Source organism: Semicossyphus pulcher, unplaced genomic scaffold, assembly GCF_022749685.1.
Source record: "Semicossyphus pulcher isolate SPU_LCO1_2020_fin unplaced genomic scaffold, fSemPul1.0.p SCAF_9, whole genome shotgun sequence".
In the NCBI taxonomy this organism is placed as follows: Eukaryota; Metazoa; Chordata; class Actinopteri; order Labriformes; family Labridae; genus Semicossyphus; species Semicossyphus pulcher.
The window spans coordinates 20,488,281-20,504,994 of NW_027211770.1; the positions used below are offsets into that span (position 1 = coordinate 20,488,281).

At 45.0% G+C, this 16,714-nt stretch overlaps 1 protein-coding gene across 1 annotated transcript in view; it reads left to right on the top strand.

Moving 5' to 3' along the window:
• The first annotated feature begins 1,809 nt into the window (after positions 1-1,809).
• Positions 1,810-16,714, top strand: part of LOC138584185 (glutamate receptor ionotropic, NMDA 2D) — a 31,891-nt gene continuing 16,986 nt past the window's right edge. The window contains exons 1-7 of the mRNA XM_069656360.1: positions 1,810-2,020; positions 2,369-2,575; positions 3,583-3,825; positions 7,567-7,895; positions 9,038-9,152; positions 14,583-14,788; positions 15,370-15,538. Coding sequence (XP_069512461.1) covers positions 1,850-2,020; positions 2,369-2,575; positions 3,583-3,825; positions 7,567-7,895; positions 9,038-9,152; positions 14,583-14,788; positions 15,370-15,538 — 1,440 coding nt within the window. The 5' untranslated portion in view covers positions 1,810-1,849. The remainder of the gene's footprint in view (positions 2,021-2,368; positions 2,576-3,582; positions 3,826-7,566; positions 7,896-9,037; positions 9,153-14,582; positions 14,789-15,369; positions 15,539-16,714) is intronic.

Below are 16,714 nucleotides of genomic sequence, written 5' to 3' on the forward strand. Positions count from 1 at the left end.
TATTACCTTCTCCTTTTCCCTCTCTCCTACTAACAGGTCTGTCTCTCCCTATCTCTCCACACCTCCATCTCTTTCTCTTACCCGTATCTATCCGCCTCCCCTCATTCGCCCTCTCATTCCGTCTCATTCCACCGCTCTCTCCTTCTTTTTTCTACCTCTTTTTTTCTATGAAGCCGCCCCACAACACATACACACACACACTCAGTCCTGTCAATCAAAACAGGAGGCTTGGCAGTGTATTTGTTTAGGCCAAACACGTATACACATCCCGGTAATCAATATTTCTTTTCCTGCTACTCTCCTCACATATTTTACGCCACCTCCCAACATCCCAGCTCACTTTACCCTCTCCTTTCCTCGTCTCCTACTCTTTTACCTCTTTCCTTCAATCAATCAGCAAGTCCATCACAGTCATACAAACTGTACACACTGTACCTTTCAATTTTGCTCATTTCACAGCTTTCTCCCTTCTTTGCTCCTTTTCTCTTGTTCTACCACTTACTGTTCTCTTCTCCGCCCCCTCCCTCCTTTTCTTTTCCAACTAAAAGACTCATCAGGGTCAAAGAATGGGCAGATTTTGACAGAGACAAGAGGGTCGGATGAAGGAAGAAGGAAAAACATAAGAGAGGAGGAAAGGGAAAGGAGTAGCGGCACAGTGAGAGAGAGTGACTTTGGAGGGAATATTATGTCAGCAGGCGTCTGTTAATCAATGCGATTGTGTTTGGTACCTGAAGCCATGAAAATTGGGAGAAGAGATGGGAATATGAAAAGCCCGAGCAGAGAGATGGAGCGAGGAGAAAGTGAGAAGGAAATGGAGAAAGGGAGGGAGGGCAGTTGGCACCAGAAGTAAATTGAAAATGATGTGCTGTGTTTTTGTGTGTGTGTGTGTGTGCGGCTCACGTATTAACCCTGCTATCTCCCAGGTAGTCATTATCTTTCTGTTTGGTTGTGTGTGCGTGTATGTTTGCGTTTTTCTGCATTAACCCTCATGTGGCTCTATCATTAAGCTGCACCACGGGCGCAGTGTAGCCATGCATTTGTCTGGGCGCGCGTGTGTGTACACTCAAAACCTTGCATGCATGTGTCTGCGCGTCGCTGCAGCTGTGTGAGGGCGAGTGTGTTTACAGTGATCTTAATTGTTGTTATCATTCATGCAGCACAATAACCACCTCCGCCCCCATCTTTGTCTCCGTCTGCTATTAACTCTCTCTCCCTCTCGCCCTCGTTCCCTCTAACGGCCGGTTTCTATTTTTCCTCATATTGTTCTTTCTCAGCCTGCAGCCTAAATAGCACCCATTTCATCTTCTCTGTCTTGCTTTCTTTTCCCTCCCTCTATTGTTTTTTTCCCCCACTGCATTTCCGAACTCCTCGTCCAGTATTTTCTGTATCCCAGCTAACTTTTATTAGCTCATGATTGTATTCAGAATTCATTACTGTCTTGCCTGCATGCGATCTTTGATGTTTTTGTCTTTCTTCTTCTCACGCTCAGTCTACAACTCCTTATTTTTGCTTTCGTGCCTCGTCCTTCTTCTGGTCCCTTCTTTTCTCTCGTGATTTGATTTGATGTCCTCTGTACCGGACATTACAGAAAAAAAAACACCTGAGTCTAACTTAATCTCTTCTTCTCTTGCTTCTTCTTCACCTTCTTCCTCTACTCTTCGCTATCTCTCTTTCTTTCAGGCACCCTCTCTTAGTGCGATATATATCTGCCTCCCCCCCTCGGCAGGTTGCCATGGTCGCCATACCTACTCTCTCTCTCCTATTGGTCCTGGCAGAGTGGGCAGGTCTGGTGGACGCCTCCCCACACCTCCTGCTCCGGCCCAGTCCGCGGGAGCGTGATGCGGGGGCCATGATGAACTTCAACATCGCCGTGATCCACGCTGGTGCTACGGTGCAGGCGGAGGCGGCGGTGGCGGGGCCTGGAGGAAGGGTGCTCTACCCTGGCTTCGGTCGGGTGTACGGCTCCCTGGGGGAGAGCGTGGTCACCCAGTGGGGCTCTGCTAACGTCATCTGGCTACAGGTTGGACACTGCCTCCTCAACCTCCTGCTCATTCAGCCTTACTTGAAGGAAGCGAATAACAATAACCATCCATTATTCATACTCATTCCCATTATTTGAGCTGAATGGGCCGCACACTGCTGCCGTTGTGTGGGTTGTGCTGAATGAGAGCAGGCGTCTAGCTCTGCTCTTTGACCAAAGCTTGTATTGTTACACAGACATATCATGCGTAGTACGCACACTTTCCATATGAATAACACAAAGTCAAGACACACTGCCCTAGTCGCTCAACTCTATTTGTCTCTCTGTCTTGATCCCTGCCTCTATAATTCACTCCGCTCTTTATTCCTTCCTTCTATCATCTTCCAGGTGAATGACAGTAGTCCTAAGACGGTGCTGTCCCAGCTGTGTGAGCTGCTGGCGGCGCGGCCCCTGCAGGGTCTGGTTTATGAAGAGGAGAGGCCCCCACGCACTGCCTGGGGTCCTTTGGCCCCCATGCTGGAGTTTGTCTCTGCGCAAACAGGACTGCCCATAGTGGCTGTAGGAGGGGGAGCGGGGCTGGGGAGGATGCCACAGGTAGGAGGAGGGAGGTGGAAGCGTGGGTGGGAGAGTGAAGAACATGTGTTTGCATCTTTTGTGTGTGTGTGTGTGTGTGTGTGACCGAGTGGAGAGAATCAGAGGAATACAAGCGCGCCGAAGTCCCAGATGTGTGATTGTGTAAGTCCAAATGTGAGGACTGGCGACTGCAACAATGCTAATTAGGAGTTTGCTGTACAGTGTGGATTGACAGCGCTATAAACAGAGTATAAAGGGAGAGCTGCTCACATTGCCATAACAACTTACAATGTCACAGAGTCATACACCCTCTCAGAGAAGAAAAGGTTTGGGGAAGTGCCGGTGGGACGGAGGGGAAGTTGAAGGTCAGGGTCGCCGATCTGCTGAAACTCTGCAGTGTTTGATCTGTAAATGGCACCAACTGGGGCTGTCGCTCTGCCTCTGATGTTCCTGGGAGGGAGGCAATGAGCAGACATGGGTGTGTGTGTGAGTGAATAGGGATGCGGGTGTGTGCTCTATGTTTGTGTGCAAGTATGCATGCACCAAAGAAACAAGTGTCACATGCTTCTCACCACCAAACGGGGAAAAACAGCAACAAAAAGCATTGCATTTGTGCTTACAAATAACTGTTTTCACCATTTACTCTTGAGGAATTAAATTGTAGCACTTTGATGAACTTGCTTTGAAGATGTACCCTCGCCTAGTCCTCATCCCCTCCCATCCCCTGAACAGACTTTTAGAAACACTCCCTTCTGGACGTCATAGGAGAATTTGTGCAACAATCCTCGCTGTTGTAGCCCTGCGGCTGCACGAGTGCTGCTTCTCCATAAAAACTTCAAGCCCCATGATGCCTCTATGTTGGGCAAGATGTAGCGGGTTTAGTGAAAATGCTGTTTCTTACTTACTTTCTGTGATGTAGCTGCATTTTAAACACAGTACAACAACAGAGGATGTTTTTACAGTGAGGTTTTACACCAAATCTGCTGCTCTCTCTCCCTAATCAGGAATCAGGTTCCATCTTTCTCCAGTTCAGCTCCTCTACTGCCCTCCAATTAGAGGTCATCTTTGAGGTGCTGGAGGAGTACGACTGGACAGCCTTTTCCGTGGTGTCCACGCGTCACCATGGCTACCAGGACTTCCTGTCGGTGGTGGAGGGCCTGACGGACGGCTCGTTCATCGGCTGGGAGAAGAAGAGTGTGGTGATCCTGAACGTGACTGACGACCCTGGGGGGGCACGCACGCGCAGGCTGCTGAAGGAGAACGAGGCGCAGGTGAGAAAGGGGGGAGGGAGGGGGGAGAGGGGGGAGGAAAGGGGAGGAAGTGCTGCAAGTATAATTGGGGGCCCCCTTGACAAACAGGTGGCTTCCCAGCTTTTTCCTTCCTTCTTTGTCTCTCCCTCTGTCCCTCCACATCTCTCTCCCCTCTCTCCTCTATCCCTCTGTTCTTCTCTCCCCCCCCATCTGCCAAGGCATAAAGAGTTCAACGGTACAACAAAAACCACGAGTCATCCTCATGTGCCGCCTGGTTTATTAGCGGCACTGTAGGAAGAGTTACGCGCAACATGCTACAGAAGTTAACCACTTAATATACAGCGTTCCTCATATAAAGTAGCATTAAAGTGGAACTTTTCACCAATCATGCCCTTGTGTTTCCTAGTTGTATTTTTGTTGCGCTAATTACGCAAAGATAACAGAGTCACACAGAAAGACAAACAGAACCTAGAAACAACCAAAGCAAGAAACATCTGTCCCGATCACTAATTGAACAAGCAACCCAATCTCAGCGTTATGATAAATGCTAATTAAAACACCCGGTTGTATTCATAATCAGGCTTTTGGTTTTTTTAACGTAGTGATCAAGAAAACAAAACAAACAATACCAACTGAATGAAGTTTTTAAACCCTCACAAGTCCCAGAGCTCTCTCCATCATTACACCAACATCTGAGGCTCACTCTTGTTTTACCTTGTCGTTTTTATACTGTTTACACTCAGCGACATACTCTTGCTGCATCATTCGATCAGACGGCAATATTCAAAAAGCTTTGTGCAATATTTGAAACTTATGTTTTGAAAATGTTTTGGCAGCCCGATTGTTAGTAAAGACTCGTCTGACATCAGACGTGTATTTTACAATGAGTAATCCATTTGAAAAGCCGTCTGCGCTACGTAAAACAACAAAGACCTCCACGCAGCAACCTTTAGGCTGGTTTGTGTGTAAGATGAGCCCGCTTGGTTCTTTCTGTGTTTATAGAGTCTCAACCTTGCTTATGTTAAGGCCCGCCTCCCCATGTCCAAATGTTCCACTAAAATAACCCCCCCTGCCCTCACTATTTTGCAAGTGGCTGCATCTTTGCTCAGAGCCACCAAAGATGATTGTGATTGGTTTAAATAATTACAAAGTACCCACAGTGTTCTGTCCTTCGTGCAGGATTGTCGAGTCTGCACTATAAGTGTGGAGGCGTGAGGTCTGGCTATGCGGGACTAGTGATAAGTGACTAACTGGCAGGCTGCTGCTTGTTGAGGGAGATGAACATCCCGTACATATCTGTGTATCGGAGGAACAGCATCAACTCATTACAAATTCCCGTTGATTCATTAATGAGCAGAATGACTTGTGGTTTTAGCTTGTACCTCTGGTGTGTTTCATTCCTACATACTGTATGCCTGATCCCTCTAGCTTGCTCTCCTTCCTCTCCTAACTTCTTATAAACTTCTCATTCTCACTTCCTTTGCCCCTCTTTACTGTTTCCCCCGTCCACACTCCTCTGCACTTACTTTATCTTCTTTTTTAACCTTCCTTCAACCACCTCTTTGACCCCATGATCCTCCTGCTCAATCTTTCACTCATCTCTGTGTTCCTACACTTACTCCACTCGCTGCTCCCCCCCCACCACCCCTGCCTCCCCTCCTGCATTTCTTTGCCTGGAGACAAGCTCACTCTCCTCTGCTGCTTTCCTGTTAACCTCCATCTCTGTTTGGCTATCTTTCATTCCTTTCGCTCCGTTCGTCCATCCCTCTTGCTGCATGTCTTTACCGGCCACAGACTCTGCTCTCAGCTGGCTCGGTTTAGTTTGGGTCTCAATGTCATCGCTAATGTCCCAGCATGGCCACTGCAGCTCTGTGTGTATGTGTGTGTGTGACTGTGTGTGTTTGTATCTGTAAGTGTGCGCATGTGTATTGGATTTCTCAGACTCTACTCTGCTTGTGTCACTGTTAATATAACATACTGCCTGCAGCAGGTTGCCTATTCGCAGCGCTTGCTTTCTAACCTTCTTGCTTTTCACAACAACCCCCCTTCTTTAGCATTTCTCTACTGCAGGGCTAATAAATGCTTTTGATTGCTTAGTGATGCAGTGTATGTTTGCATTACATGCTCTCTCTCTCTCTCTCTTCCCTCTGCCTCATATGGTAATGTCCTCTGCATTGTAAATGGCCTGATGCGGGTCTCTGGGTCAATTTCTACTCAAATCTCTCACTGCCTCTCTTTTTTTCTCCATTCCTCCTCCAGCTTCTGCCGTGTCAGTATTTCTTCTGCTCTCTCTCTCTCTGTTGTATGTTCCTCTCTTTCTCCACATCCCGTCTATAGATATTGTGTGTGTCTGTTTATAACTCTGATTCTCTCCTTCCCTTCTTAATTCAGTCTCCCTCTCGTTCTGTCTGTCGCCCCTCTTCCTCCCCCCGTCCCTCGCTCCTCCTCCTCCCTCTGTCACTCTCATTCCCCGCCTAATTCACTGGAGGTTTATTGGCATACAGGCAGGATTGTTTTGCCAAACCATTACAGTTCAAAATTCAATGAAGGCGCAATTCTCAAAATGTGCTTTCAGTCTGTTTCTCTGACTCCCCTCCTCCTCCTCCTCCGTCTCCTCCATGAAAGAGTCATCTTCCTTTTTTTGTCCTTTAATGCCCCTTTGTTTCTTTTCTCCACCATGGCACTTTTTATGTACTTCTTATATTTTTAATGCACTCACCCTCTTTCTTCTTTGGTATTCGTCAGCATTTAACCCCACCTCTCATCTTTCTGCTCAGCTCAGCTCCATCTTCTTCATGTCGATCCCTTCCGTCTCTCTCCATTTCCCCTCTAACCCCTGAAAACCCTTTTTGGTCAATGTCTCCTCCCGTCCTCTTCACCCCTTCGTACCCCAACCCTTGCAGCAGAAAGCCCATGCACTGTCACTGTTTTATCTTTCTGTGTTGTACTTCTCTCTCTTTAATGTTTTCTTCTCTCTCTCCCTCCAGAATCACTCCATTATCTGTCACATTTTTTTTTTTGCAAATATCTCTCCAGGTCTGATTTCACCAAAAAGATATCATAATTTTCTTTCCTCTGCCATCCGGCCTCGTCTTTTCCATTCTCCACGGAGTGATTTTCTGTTTCCCACTGTGATTGTTCCTCAACATCTGCTCATTTAACCCCCTTCCATCGCCCGTTGTCTCTGGCTCTTTTCTCCACCCTGCTTTTAATAACACATGTCAGAGTTTAACCTCTTCCCCCTTGTTTTCCCTCAGGTGTGTTTGGTCTTTAACCCCCCTCCCTTGCTTCCCTCTCTATTTCCCCGCTCCACCTTTTATAGTTTCCTTTCCCCCCTTCTTGTTTTACTACACTTCATAATCGTAACTTGCCCAAGCTCATTAAGTACTGACCCTTTTGCCTCCTTCAACCCCTGGTTAGCACACATCACATTCAGCCATGCAGCCTCCCCTCTCTCTGTGTCGGCTTCTCTCGGAATCATTCGCCCGACTCCCCTGAACCTTATCACATCAGCTTACAGCTATCTCTCCTCTTACCTTCCCCTGCCTCCTTGTTTTCTCTCGATATGGCCTTTTCCATCCAACCTCCTCCCCTCCCCATTCAGGTGCACCTCTGCTCCAGCTCTATCTCTCTCCCCTTACTTCTCCCACCCTCTGTCTCTCTCCACGTCTCCCCTGTCCCCTCCTTATCTCACTAGCGTGTATGTGTGTGTGTGTCTCCCCTCGTCCCTGTTCCCTCCCTGCCTTCCTACTGTACCACCAGGTACGTTTGCTGTACTGCTCCCAGGAGGAGGCCGAGCTGGTCTTCCGGGCCGCCTGGGCCGCCGGTCAGGCCGGAGCCTCGCACATGTGGTTTGCGGTGGGGCCGGCTCTCTCAGGTTTGGGCATGGAGAGCCTGCCCCGGGCTCTGTTTGCCGTGCGGCCCCAGGGGTGGAGGGATGAACCTCGCCGGAGGATTGCTCGGGGTGTGTCTGTGCTGACTCATGGGGCAGTAGCCATGCGAAAGGATTACGGTACTACGGGAGGGCCAAACTTTGTCACCAACTGCATGACGGACGCCAACCAAACCCAAAGACTTCGAGGCAGGATGAGGTGAGAGGGAGATGGAGGAAAAGAGGAAGGCTCTATAGGAGGAGTTGTGGGGTTAGTACGAGGCAGCTGGCAGGCTGCAGACTGATCTTGTGCAAAAGGCAGAAAAGGAGACATGATAAGGTGTATTCTATTAAATGAGTTGGTTCTGCGCCAGAATGAGCTGCACGGTATATGGGTGGAGTTGGTTGATTCAGTGTCAGAGAGCAGGCACAGGGGGGATATCTGAATTCGGAGCTGGCTATCATCCATGCAAAATAGACGTCGGTGCGTGTAGTTGTGAGTTGGCAAAATTACCCCAGCATCTGTAGCAAGCGGACCATGTCTCATGTATATTAATGAGCCGGCTTTAATATATTCCTCGTAGGCTGTGCAAACAGGCAGCGGCACACTCTAACAGGTAGCACAAGTGGTTCTGGTTATCATCTGGGTTCATTTTGAACGCCAGTCATTCTTGATGCACACACACGCTGTACACATGATAATAAATGAACTACTTCAAGTGTAGTCAGTGTGCAAATGCAGAAACTTGCGGTTCATTTGCAGTATTTTTTTTGTAAATGAAGCACAGAACAAATAGTGTGGCTGTTAAAGGGAAATGATAAATGGCTTCTTCCTTCTTTGTTGATAAAGTATCTCCAACAGCAGAGGAGGAAGATGTTTTCATTACAGTTTTTTTTGCACTGCTACCTGCTGTTCACTGTCTGTAACTACAAGCTGCTGTTCCATATGAGGCTTTCTGTCATGTAAATAAAAAGCTTTCAGGTTTTTATGTTTTGAAGCCAGCGAGATGACATGAGGAGACAATTAGAGGGTCTGTCCTGTGTGATTAGCAGACAAACTATGGAGCTCGCAGCCGATTCAGAGGGCGGCATTTGTCTCACTTCAAAGGGCCTGACGTTTCTGCGTGTCTGATCATCTCTCTGTAGATTTGATAAATAGACAAGCCTTCAGCGTCACCGTAGAGGTGTTGTGACTTTGTTTCAAGTGGGAAAAAAATAGGGCAGGCTGAGTGTTGAATCAAAAACAACCTTTCTATTTTCTCCTGATCTCCGTAAAAAAACAGTTCATTTACAAAAATAATTTGCTTCATGTCTCTACTTACTGTTTGCCTTCTCCTTTGGTCTCCATCCCTCATCATGCAGGTATTTCAGCAACATCACACTTGGTGGTCGAGACTACTCCTTCAGTGTTGATGGCTACCTTTCCAACCCCTTCCTGGATGTGATTTCCTGGACACCTGGACGCGGATGGGAAGATGTAAGGATATGAAATCAGTTCTTTACGTCTGATCGTGCACTTGCTTTAATTCCTGTTGAATCACATGAAACAGTTGAATTAACATCATATTAGTGTCTTCACATACTGTTTGAATCTCGGTATTCATGAGAAACTGTAATTTTGTCCTCTGTGAACGACTGCAAGGACATAAGTGCCTGAAGCAATTGAACCCAGAGCAGGTTTTATGCTGATTAGAGGAACATTTTTGAGTCTTAACCTCTCCATGTGAGCTGGAGGAGCATATCTGAGCTGCACTTGCATCAGAAATAAGAACATAAACCTGACAGTGAGGAGAGTCAGATCTCAGGGCTTCATTCTCATGTAAAGTTCACCATGACTCTTTGTGCCTGAGGCAGAGAAAAGAAGCTGGCTGCTGACCATTTGACCGTGTGTGCTTTGTCGGCTCCGTCTGTGCTGATCAGTTTCTGCCGTCTCTATAAATCTCTGATATTTACTGAATAGCTATTTAGGAAAGCACACACACACACACACATCAATATTTATAACAAGATTTGCTTTTTTTATGTTTTAAATCATTGTGGTTTGAATATCTTGCAGTGGGGGCGTGACCATGTGCCGAGGGATGTGGCAATTGATCAATAAATCAATTTCAAAAAATCATTAAAATATGATTTAGATTCAAATATCTACACGTCATTCATGTCCCAGCTCATTCGTTTCGTTATTAGCCGTTGTGCAGAAAGCATTGTTGCTCTGTTGCTCTGTTGATCAGTATTTGCTGCCTGTGTCTTCAGGCCTTTAACCATAAAATGAAATGCAGATTTAAACAGTGCTGCAGATTTCTGGGTGTCATTACCATCTGGTTGTAAAGCATTGTTTTGCGTGTTTGAGTGTCTTGTCTACATAACCATATGCGGCGTCTAGCAAGCACCAGTACCCCTGGCATGTCATGCATATTCTATAAAGCTGTGGTTTGTTCACAAATCCTTAATACGCAGCCTTGTCACCTGTTGGAGATATTTTCCCTTTAATACGCACAGATTTTACCCTTGTCAGGGTCAGTGGAGAGCACGATGCTCATTTTCTCAACCACACAGCAGCACCTCAACGCCATGCTGCACATGCATAGAGTCACACAGCACTCTCACAACACACACTCTGCAACTGCACATAATCACTAACATCGCACAAATACTGATGCACCCCCACATTAGATCGCACACACATAAGCGCAAATACACACACTGAAGGTTCTCAGCCTCCTGCTGGTTTTAACAGCCCACCAGAGTCCAGTCTCAGCGTGTCGTAACATGCTGACTCCTGCCATATCCCTGAAATCCCTTTCAATTAGAAGCTCCTGCGCTTGTCCTTCGACTCTGTGCAAACCCAGGGTACAAACCCGCCCACATACACCCACACAAACACACTCACACACAAACATCCACGTGTGTGTGCACAAATTAGGGCACTTACTTTATGTCTACACACATATGCGTACACCCTTCTTGCATAAACCCTATTGCACACACACACAAACACCCACAATGAGGATAAGACGCCTGTATCTGCCTATTATGCACATCCACGCTGTTGGCTCTCCCTGAATATTTAATGTTCTCTTTACAATGACTGCACCATTACCTAGAGCCCGGGAGCACCCAGCTTAGCTTACTGAGACACTGCAGACTAGTGCTGAAGGTTGTCCAGCATTAGCATGGCTTGTTTCAGCTCCAGATACAGCACACGGAGGTAGATGTTCCAGGATATTACTGGAGTTTAATAAACATTTATTAATGCTGTCTGCTTAAGGATAACGCTCTGGTATGAGGTGCTTCCTAGAACTAAAACTTTTCCTCCAAACTAGTTTTTTCTTCTGCCCCAAAAATATTCATGCAATTGGAAAAGTCTGAAGAAGTGGTTCTTGGCTTTTCTTTTTCTGACATTTGTGTGTGTGTGTGTCTTTTCTGGCTATTTGTCTGATAGTTAGTAGTGTGTTCTTCTGTAAGCGCTATCTGTTTCCTGTCTGTGTTCCCTGAGTGTGCTGTGATTGAATGTGTGTTGCCGAGTTGCGGTCGGAGTGCAGTCGAAAATACTGTCATTGTTGCCACCTCCTCGTCTTCCCTCTGCCAGCTCTTGCATTATACAGACAGGCAGGCTGCAGGAAGCTGCCAACTTTACTTTACCTTAGTGGACTGCTTAAGCAGCAGCCGCATTCTACTTATTTTATATATATATAAAAATATGCGTGTACATGTTAACTGTATATCTTGATATATTTATGTATGCGTTTCTATGAGCTTACCATTTGCAAACACATTTGAGATTGTGTATGTTGCCTCAGATACACTTGTCACAGCAGGTAGACAAGACTTTTATCGGGCGATCGTGCCAAGATGTGTCAAGTTATGCTGCTCGAGGAAGGTTGGAAAAAGAAAACCCTCTGCACGGAGTTTTCTTAGGTGTGATTCTGCCTGGTGCTGCTTTCAAAACGTCTGAATATGCCAGCCACCAGCACCTAACACATGCAGAGCGCATATAAACAATGCAAAGAGAATGGTAAAACAATGATACAGCCAAAGGGAGCCTTGACAGACATTTTCAGGTCAACAGTGGACACAGAACAGTGTTGTCTCAGGGCATCATTCCAAAACAGATTTTATGAATCATACAGAAATGAAATCTGATTTCATGGGTAAACCCTCTGAGTGTGTGTTTATTCAATTGGTAAAAACCTCTAAAAAGCATTTCCATTAGAAACATTCTTAAATCAGACCACATGAAATCAAACCATCACTTCAGGTCGAGGCTATTCAGTAGCTAAGAGACCTTGCAGAATAGACTCTATCATTTTGGCTCCCTCAGTAAAGCCTATTGTTTGTGTATGCATGAATCTGTGAGCTTTCGTCCTACTCAAAGCCATTATATGTAAATTATTATTATTTTGTCCAATGTGTGATTTGACACCAGGGTAAATGACTACTACAAACATATCTGGATCACCACTGTAAACCCATCAATCAGCGCAGCCTCTGCACATGCACAAATGTGTCAGGTAATTGCTTCCAGCCCACATAACAATGAATATTCAGGACCTGGTGTTCAAAAAATAACGAGTGGGCACAATAACCTGTATAATACCTGTACAACAGAATACAATCCGTAAACCATACCCTGCAGCCAATACAACCTTTATAAAGCTTATTACAGGATAGTCAGTTTTAATTCACCTCTGTTTTCATTTTAAGGCCATAGTTTGTGATGTATGTTATGATGTGTTCATGTTGTTGTTAATGTGCATACCCTCTTTCCATGTGAAAACGTAAATGTGTGTAAATATAGTTGTCATCATTACATAGGCCTAATAAAATAGTATTTTTTTATTTTATACAATGGACAGTAATTTTAAATTTAATTTACTCCATAACAGTAAATCGCTGTTCTGATTTTACGCCTCATATTACAACTTCTTACTGTGGTTTTCTAAAGTTTCTTATACGTATATATGATAGATACACACATTGTGTAATTATGCATACTTATGGGTGAACATTTAAGTGGTATCAGACAATGGCACCAATTAAAAAATGGCAACATAAAACACTCCACTAATCATTTTTCTATTCTTTAGCTGTTTTGGCATTGCATGACTAGCACCATCTGTATCCGTACCTTATATGTATGCAAAACACATCACTTGCAGCCCTTCAGTCACTGTAATTGTCCATGCTACAGTAGCTCTCACACAAATGTGTAATAAGTGTCAATACTGCCTGTGTTGGTGATTCATTTCAGTCAAACGTTTTGGCTTTGTTTTCCAATACAAACAACAGATCTAGTATAGGGAAAGTTAGTCTAATGTTTCAATTAATTCATCATTAAGTGTACAAGCCTACCTTCATTTATTCAGCAGCAGTGGTATGGGTCACTTTATATTAGGGTATTTACTTTTCAACAACTCCAAAGCCATTTCACCGATATGTCACCTCCCCCTAATTAACGTGTTGACTGACGGTAACAGTGTAAAATCAAGGTTAGTCCGCCTACAATAGAAGGTGTTTACTTACCACCACCAGCAGCTAACTCGCTGAGTTCAGGTAGCTTAACACAGCACTCCTGAAGCTCCGCCCTCGAGTAAATCCTCAGGGTTTACACAAACTCCAACTTTGAACATAACCAAGTGATTCATGAATCTTGGCTGTGCCGCTGTAAGCTTAGAAAACAATGTAAACAAACCAAATTGGCGGGAGCTAACGTCAACCGCGCTACAGTCGTAACAGCATCTGGGACCTCAGCACTTCTTACGCTCGGCCGTGATTCGGTTACACAACAATCCCTACGCAACCGTTAAGAGAGCGGTCATAAATGTAATACCTTGCCTGTTATTCAACTTCCTCATAGATATATCCGTGATCTTTGATACCTTCCCTTTCACTTGTTTTTACTTTAGGCGATAAAAGCTACCGATATGATCAGGGACTATGCTCCTTGTCTTTTCCCTATTTCTACGCAAACCGCGGCGGGCGCAGGCGCACTCTGTGGTAGATTTAACTGGTAGCCAGATCAAGACAGACAAACGTAATATCTTACAGGCAAACAGTAGACATGCGGGATCTCAGAAATAAATTTATTTATACAACCTGCTGCTGTGAAACAGGTACGAAATAATGTTTTGGCTTTTCCCCCTATAGTGTCGATGGGGGAATGATATGTGACTGTGAATAACTGCGTCCTCTGGGGCTAACCACTGCCTCACACTTCTAGCTGATGCAAAAAGCTAACAGTTTTAGCTATATACAAACATATAAAATTGATATAAGCCCTTCCTTATAACTTTCTTTTAGACAGCAAACAAGTAGACCCTTTCAAATGTAGTTAGCAAGATAGTAACTCTAATGTAATGATTGATTTGATTCTGTCATAAACAACATATCCTTCAATGCTTTAACAAAACAACAACAAAAGGTTTCATTTAAAAGAGTCTAACATGAGACGTTGACATAGGTTGAAAAATACAATGTAAGATGAACATTGAAGTTTTACTGGATAGAAACACTTAAAGCTCATTTATTATATTACCATAGGGGTCCTGACTGTCTTATATTTGAATGTGTCCAGCTGTGCCAAAGATTAAACACAAGTGGAAGTGCAAGATATTATTGCAATTACTCTTGTATAACAAAAAAGTATCACATGTAATACTTTTTTACTAAAACACTAAGTACATTCATCTTTTCTACACCACCTGCAGACCTTGAGACAATGCAAAATTAGGTTGACTTTTGTCTTTTTGAAACCTGCTTTGTTTAAAGTAGGATTTTGTGATTTCGGGTTTTGTTAATTTTAAACAAAAATGATTTCCATTGAAAGAAAAGAAATACTCATCAAGGTTGAAATCTGTGGCTTTTTTACTCCACCTCTCTCTGATCTTTCTTTTACCTGTTCCCCCAGGTAGGCTGGTGGGAGAACGGCGTGCTAAGGCTTCGGTACCCAGCCTGGTCCCGCTATGGGCCATTCCTTAAACCACCTGATGATGCCCAGCACCTGCGAGTTGTCACGCTGGAGGAAAGGCCATTTGTCATCGTGGAGCTGGCAGACCCTGCGTCCGGGACTTGCATCCGTGACTCTGTGCCCTGCAGACGACCCCTTAATGCCAGGTTTGCATCCTTTACTTTAATTCAATCCCCAATAAATAGATTAATATTATTATCTTATTCAACATTATAATGATTCACCTAGAACTGGTAATCAGTAGTCGCTGCTCAATCTCTGTTATGAATGGAGTTCCTGGTCTCTCATGATGCCGTTCAATTGAGGAGACATCAATCACCTATCAAAACTGTGGTCTCTTCAGTCCCCGACCCTAATCAATAACAGACTGCTCTCCAGAGGATCAGCGGAATGACTCAGGGGTCTGGAATCAGATATGACCACAGTGGAGCTTTATGGTTCATCAGCTTCTGAAGGGATGACAGCAACTATCCTACTCTGGTCGATCAAACCTGTCACTAAGGGCTTGGCCACAATATTCCTTCTTGTGACCATTTTCTCCTGTTTTGCTCTTTTTCCTGCCCTTTCCTTTTTTCTCCTCTTCTTGCCTCGGCTTTTCTTTCCCTTCCTTTCCTCTAGTAACTCAAGCAATGTTGAAACACACAGTTATATAACAATCAGGATGCTTTTAATCCGATCAGATTACATTTTTTTTAATTATGTTTTCTTTTCTGTGCCTCATCCGCAGTGCAATCCACGAAGGTGTGGCTCCCATGAAACAGTGTTGTAAGGGCTTCTGCATTGACATCCTCAAGAGACTGGCCAAGATTGTCGGCTTCACCTATGACCTTTACTTAGTGACCAATGGAAAGCATGGGAAGAAAATTGATGGGGTTTGGAACGGCATGATTGGAGAGGCAAGTCATTGTTTATGTGTGTGTTTGAAGGGGGTTTGGGGCCTGTGGTTCTGCCTGTCTGCCTTTGTGAGGAATGTGTTCTCAATGTCGGTCCCGTGTCACTTGCGTATGTGTGAAATGGGTTTTTGTGTGTGTATTTATTTTGTGCCTCTTCATACTTGTGTTGCATTTTTCAGTCAACAAGCTGCAATGTAGCATTCCCCAGCCTGTGCTCCTGCGTCCTGGGTGACCAGTTAAACGCTGTGTCACATCAATCGCTGCGAGAGTTATGGCCACTTAACCACTGCCAGCAATCGGACAGCTGTCATTTATTATACACACAAGCACATGCACAAACACACAAATGTGCAGACGGAAACAGACGTCGTAATAGAGGGCAGAGAATGCACATTCCTACAGATGAAACTGACAACTTGTCCATCTGATTCGTCCGTTTGTCCGTTTACAGTATGTTTATCCTTGTACACAAACACAGAAGCACACATGTACACACATTGTCAGACGCCCCCTGGCTAGTTGCCGTTTGTCCTTGATATTTTCTTGGCAATCCTCGCTGAGGTTCATGATCCCGTATCAAGACAGACAGAGATGCTGGCAGAAAAAAAAGCAGATACACACAAACTGACAAGCATGCACACATGCTTACAGGCGTACTGCGATCGATACGGGGGCTGCTGTTTCACTGAAGCGTCCCACTGTTTCTATCTTTGTCCCAAAGGGAACTTGCCGAATGCCAGTTGTCACAGGTTCCAAAACCGTTTCCCTGCGCTCTCCTGCTCTATCATTTATATTTTGAGCGGGGGCCAGAGCTGTCTTTCAAATCTATTTTCACATGCAAAAGGCCAAGTGAATTTTGTTTTCTCAAACTAATGTCTGTCTTTTGATCAGATGCTCCAAAGCCTGCCATTCTTTGATCAGGTAATCCAGAGACTTGGCAGAGTTGAGGGGAGGGGTGCTTTGCTTTCCGCTTCGCTTCATTTTTCTGCTGATTTGCTCTGAAGAGCGGATGTGCCATGTCTAATGTAGATTAACATTTCACTTCTACAATCAGCAGACACAGCGGTTTTCAGGTTTTCTAGATGGTGGCAGCGAGGAGACGGGCCTTAGCTCATTTTGTATGCTAAAGAGATGCACAAGAGACAAGTGTTCAGTATTTGTACCAGATTGAATCCTTGG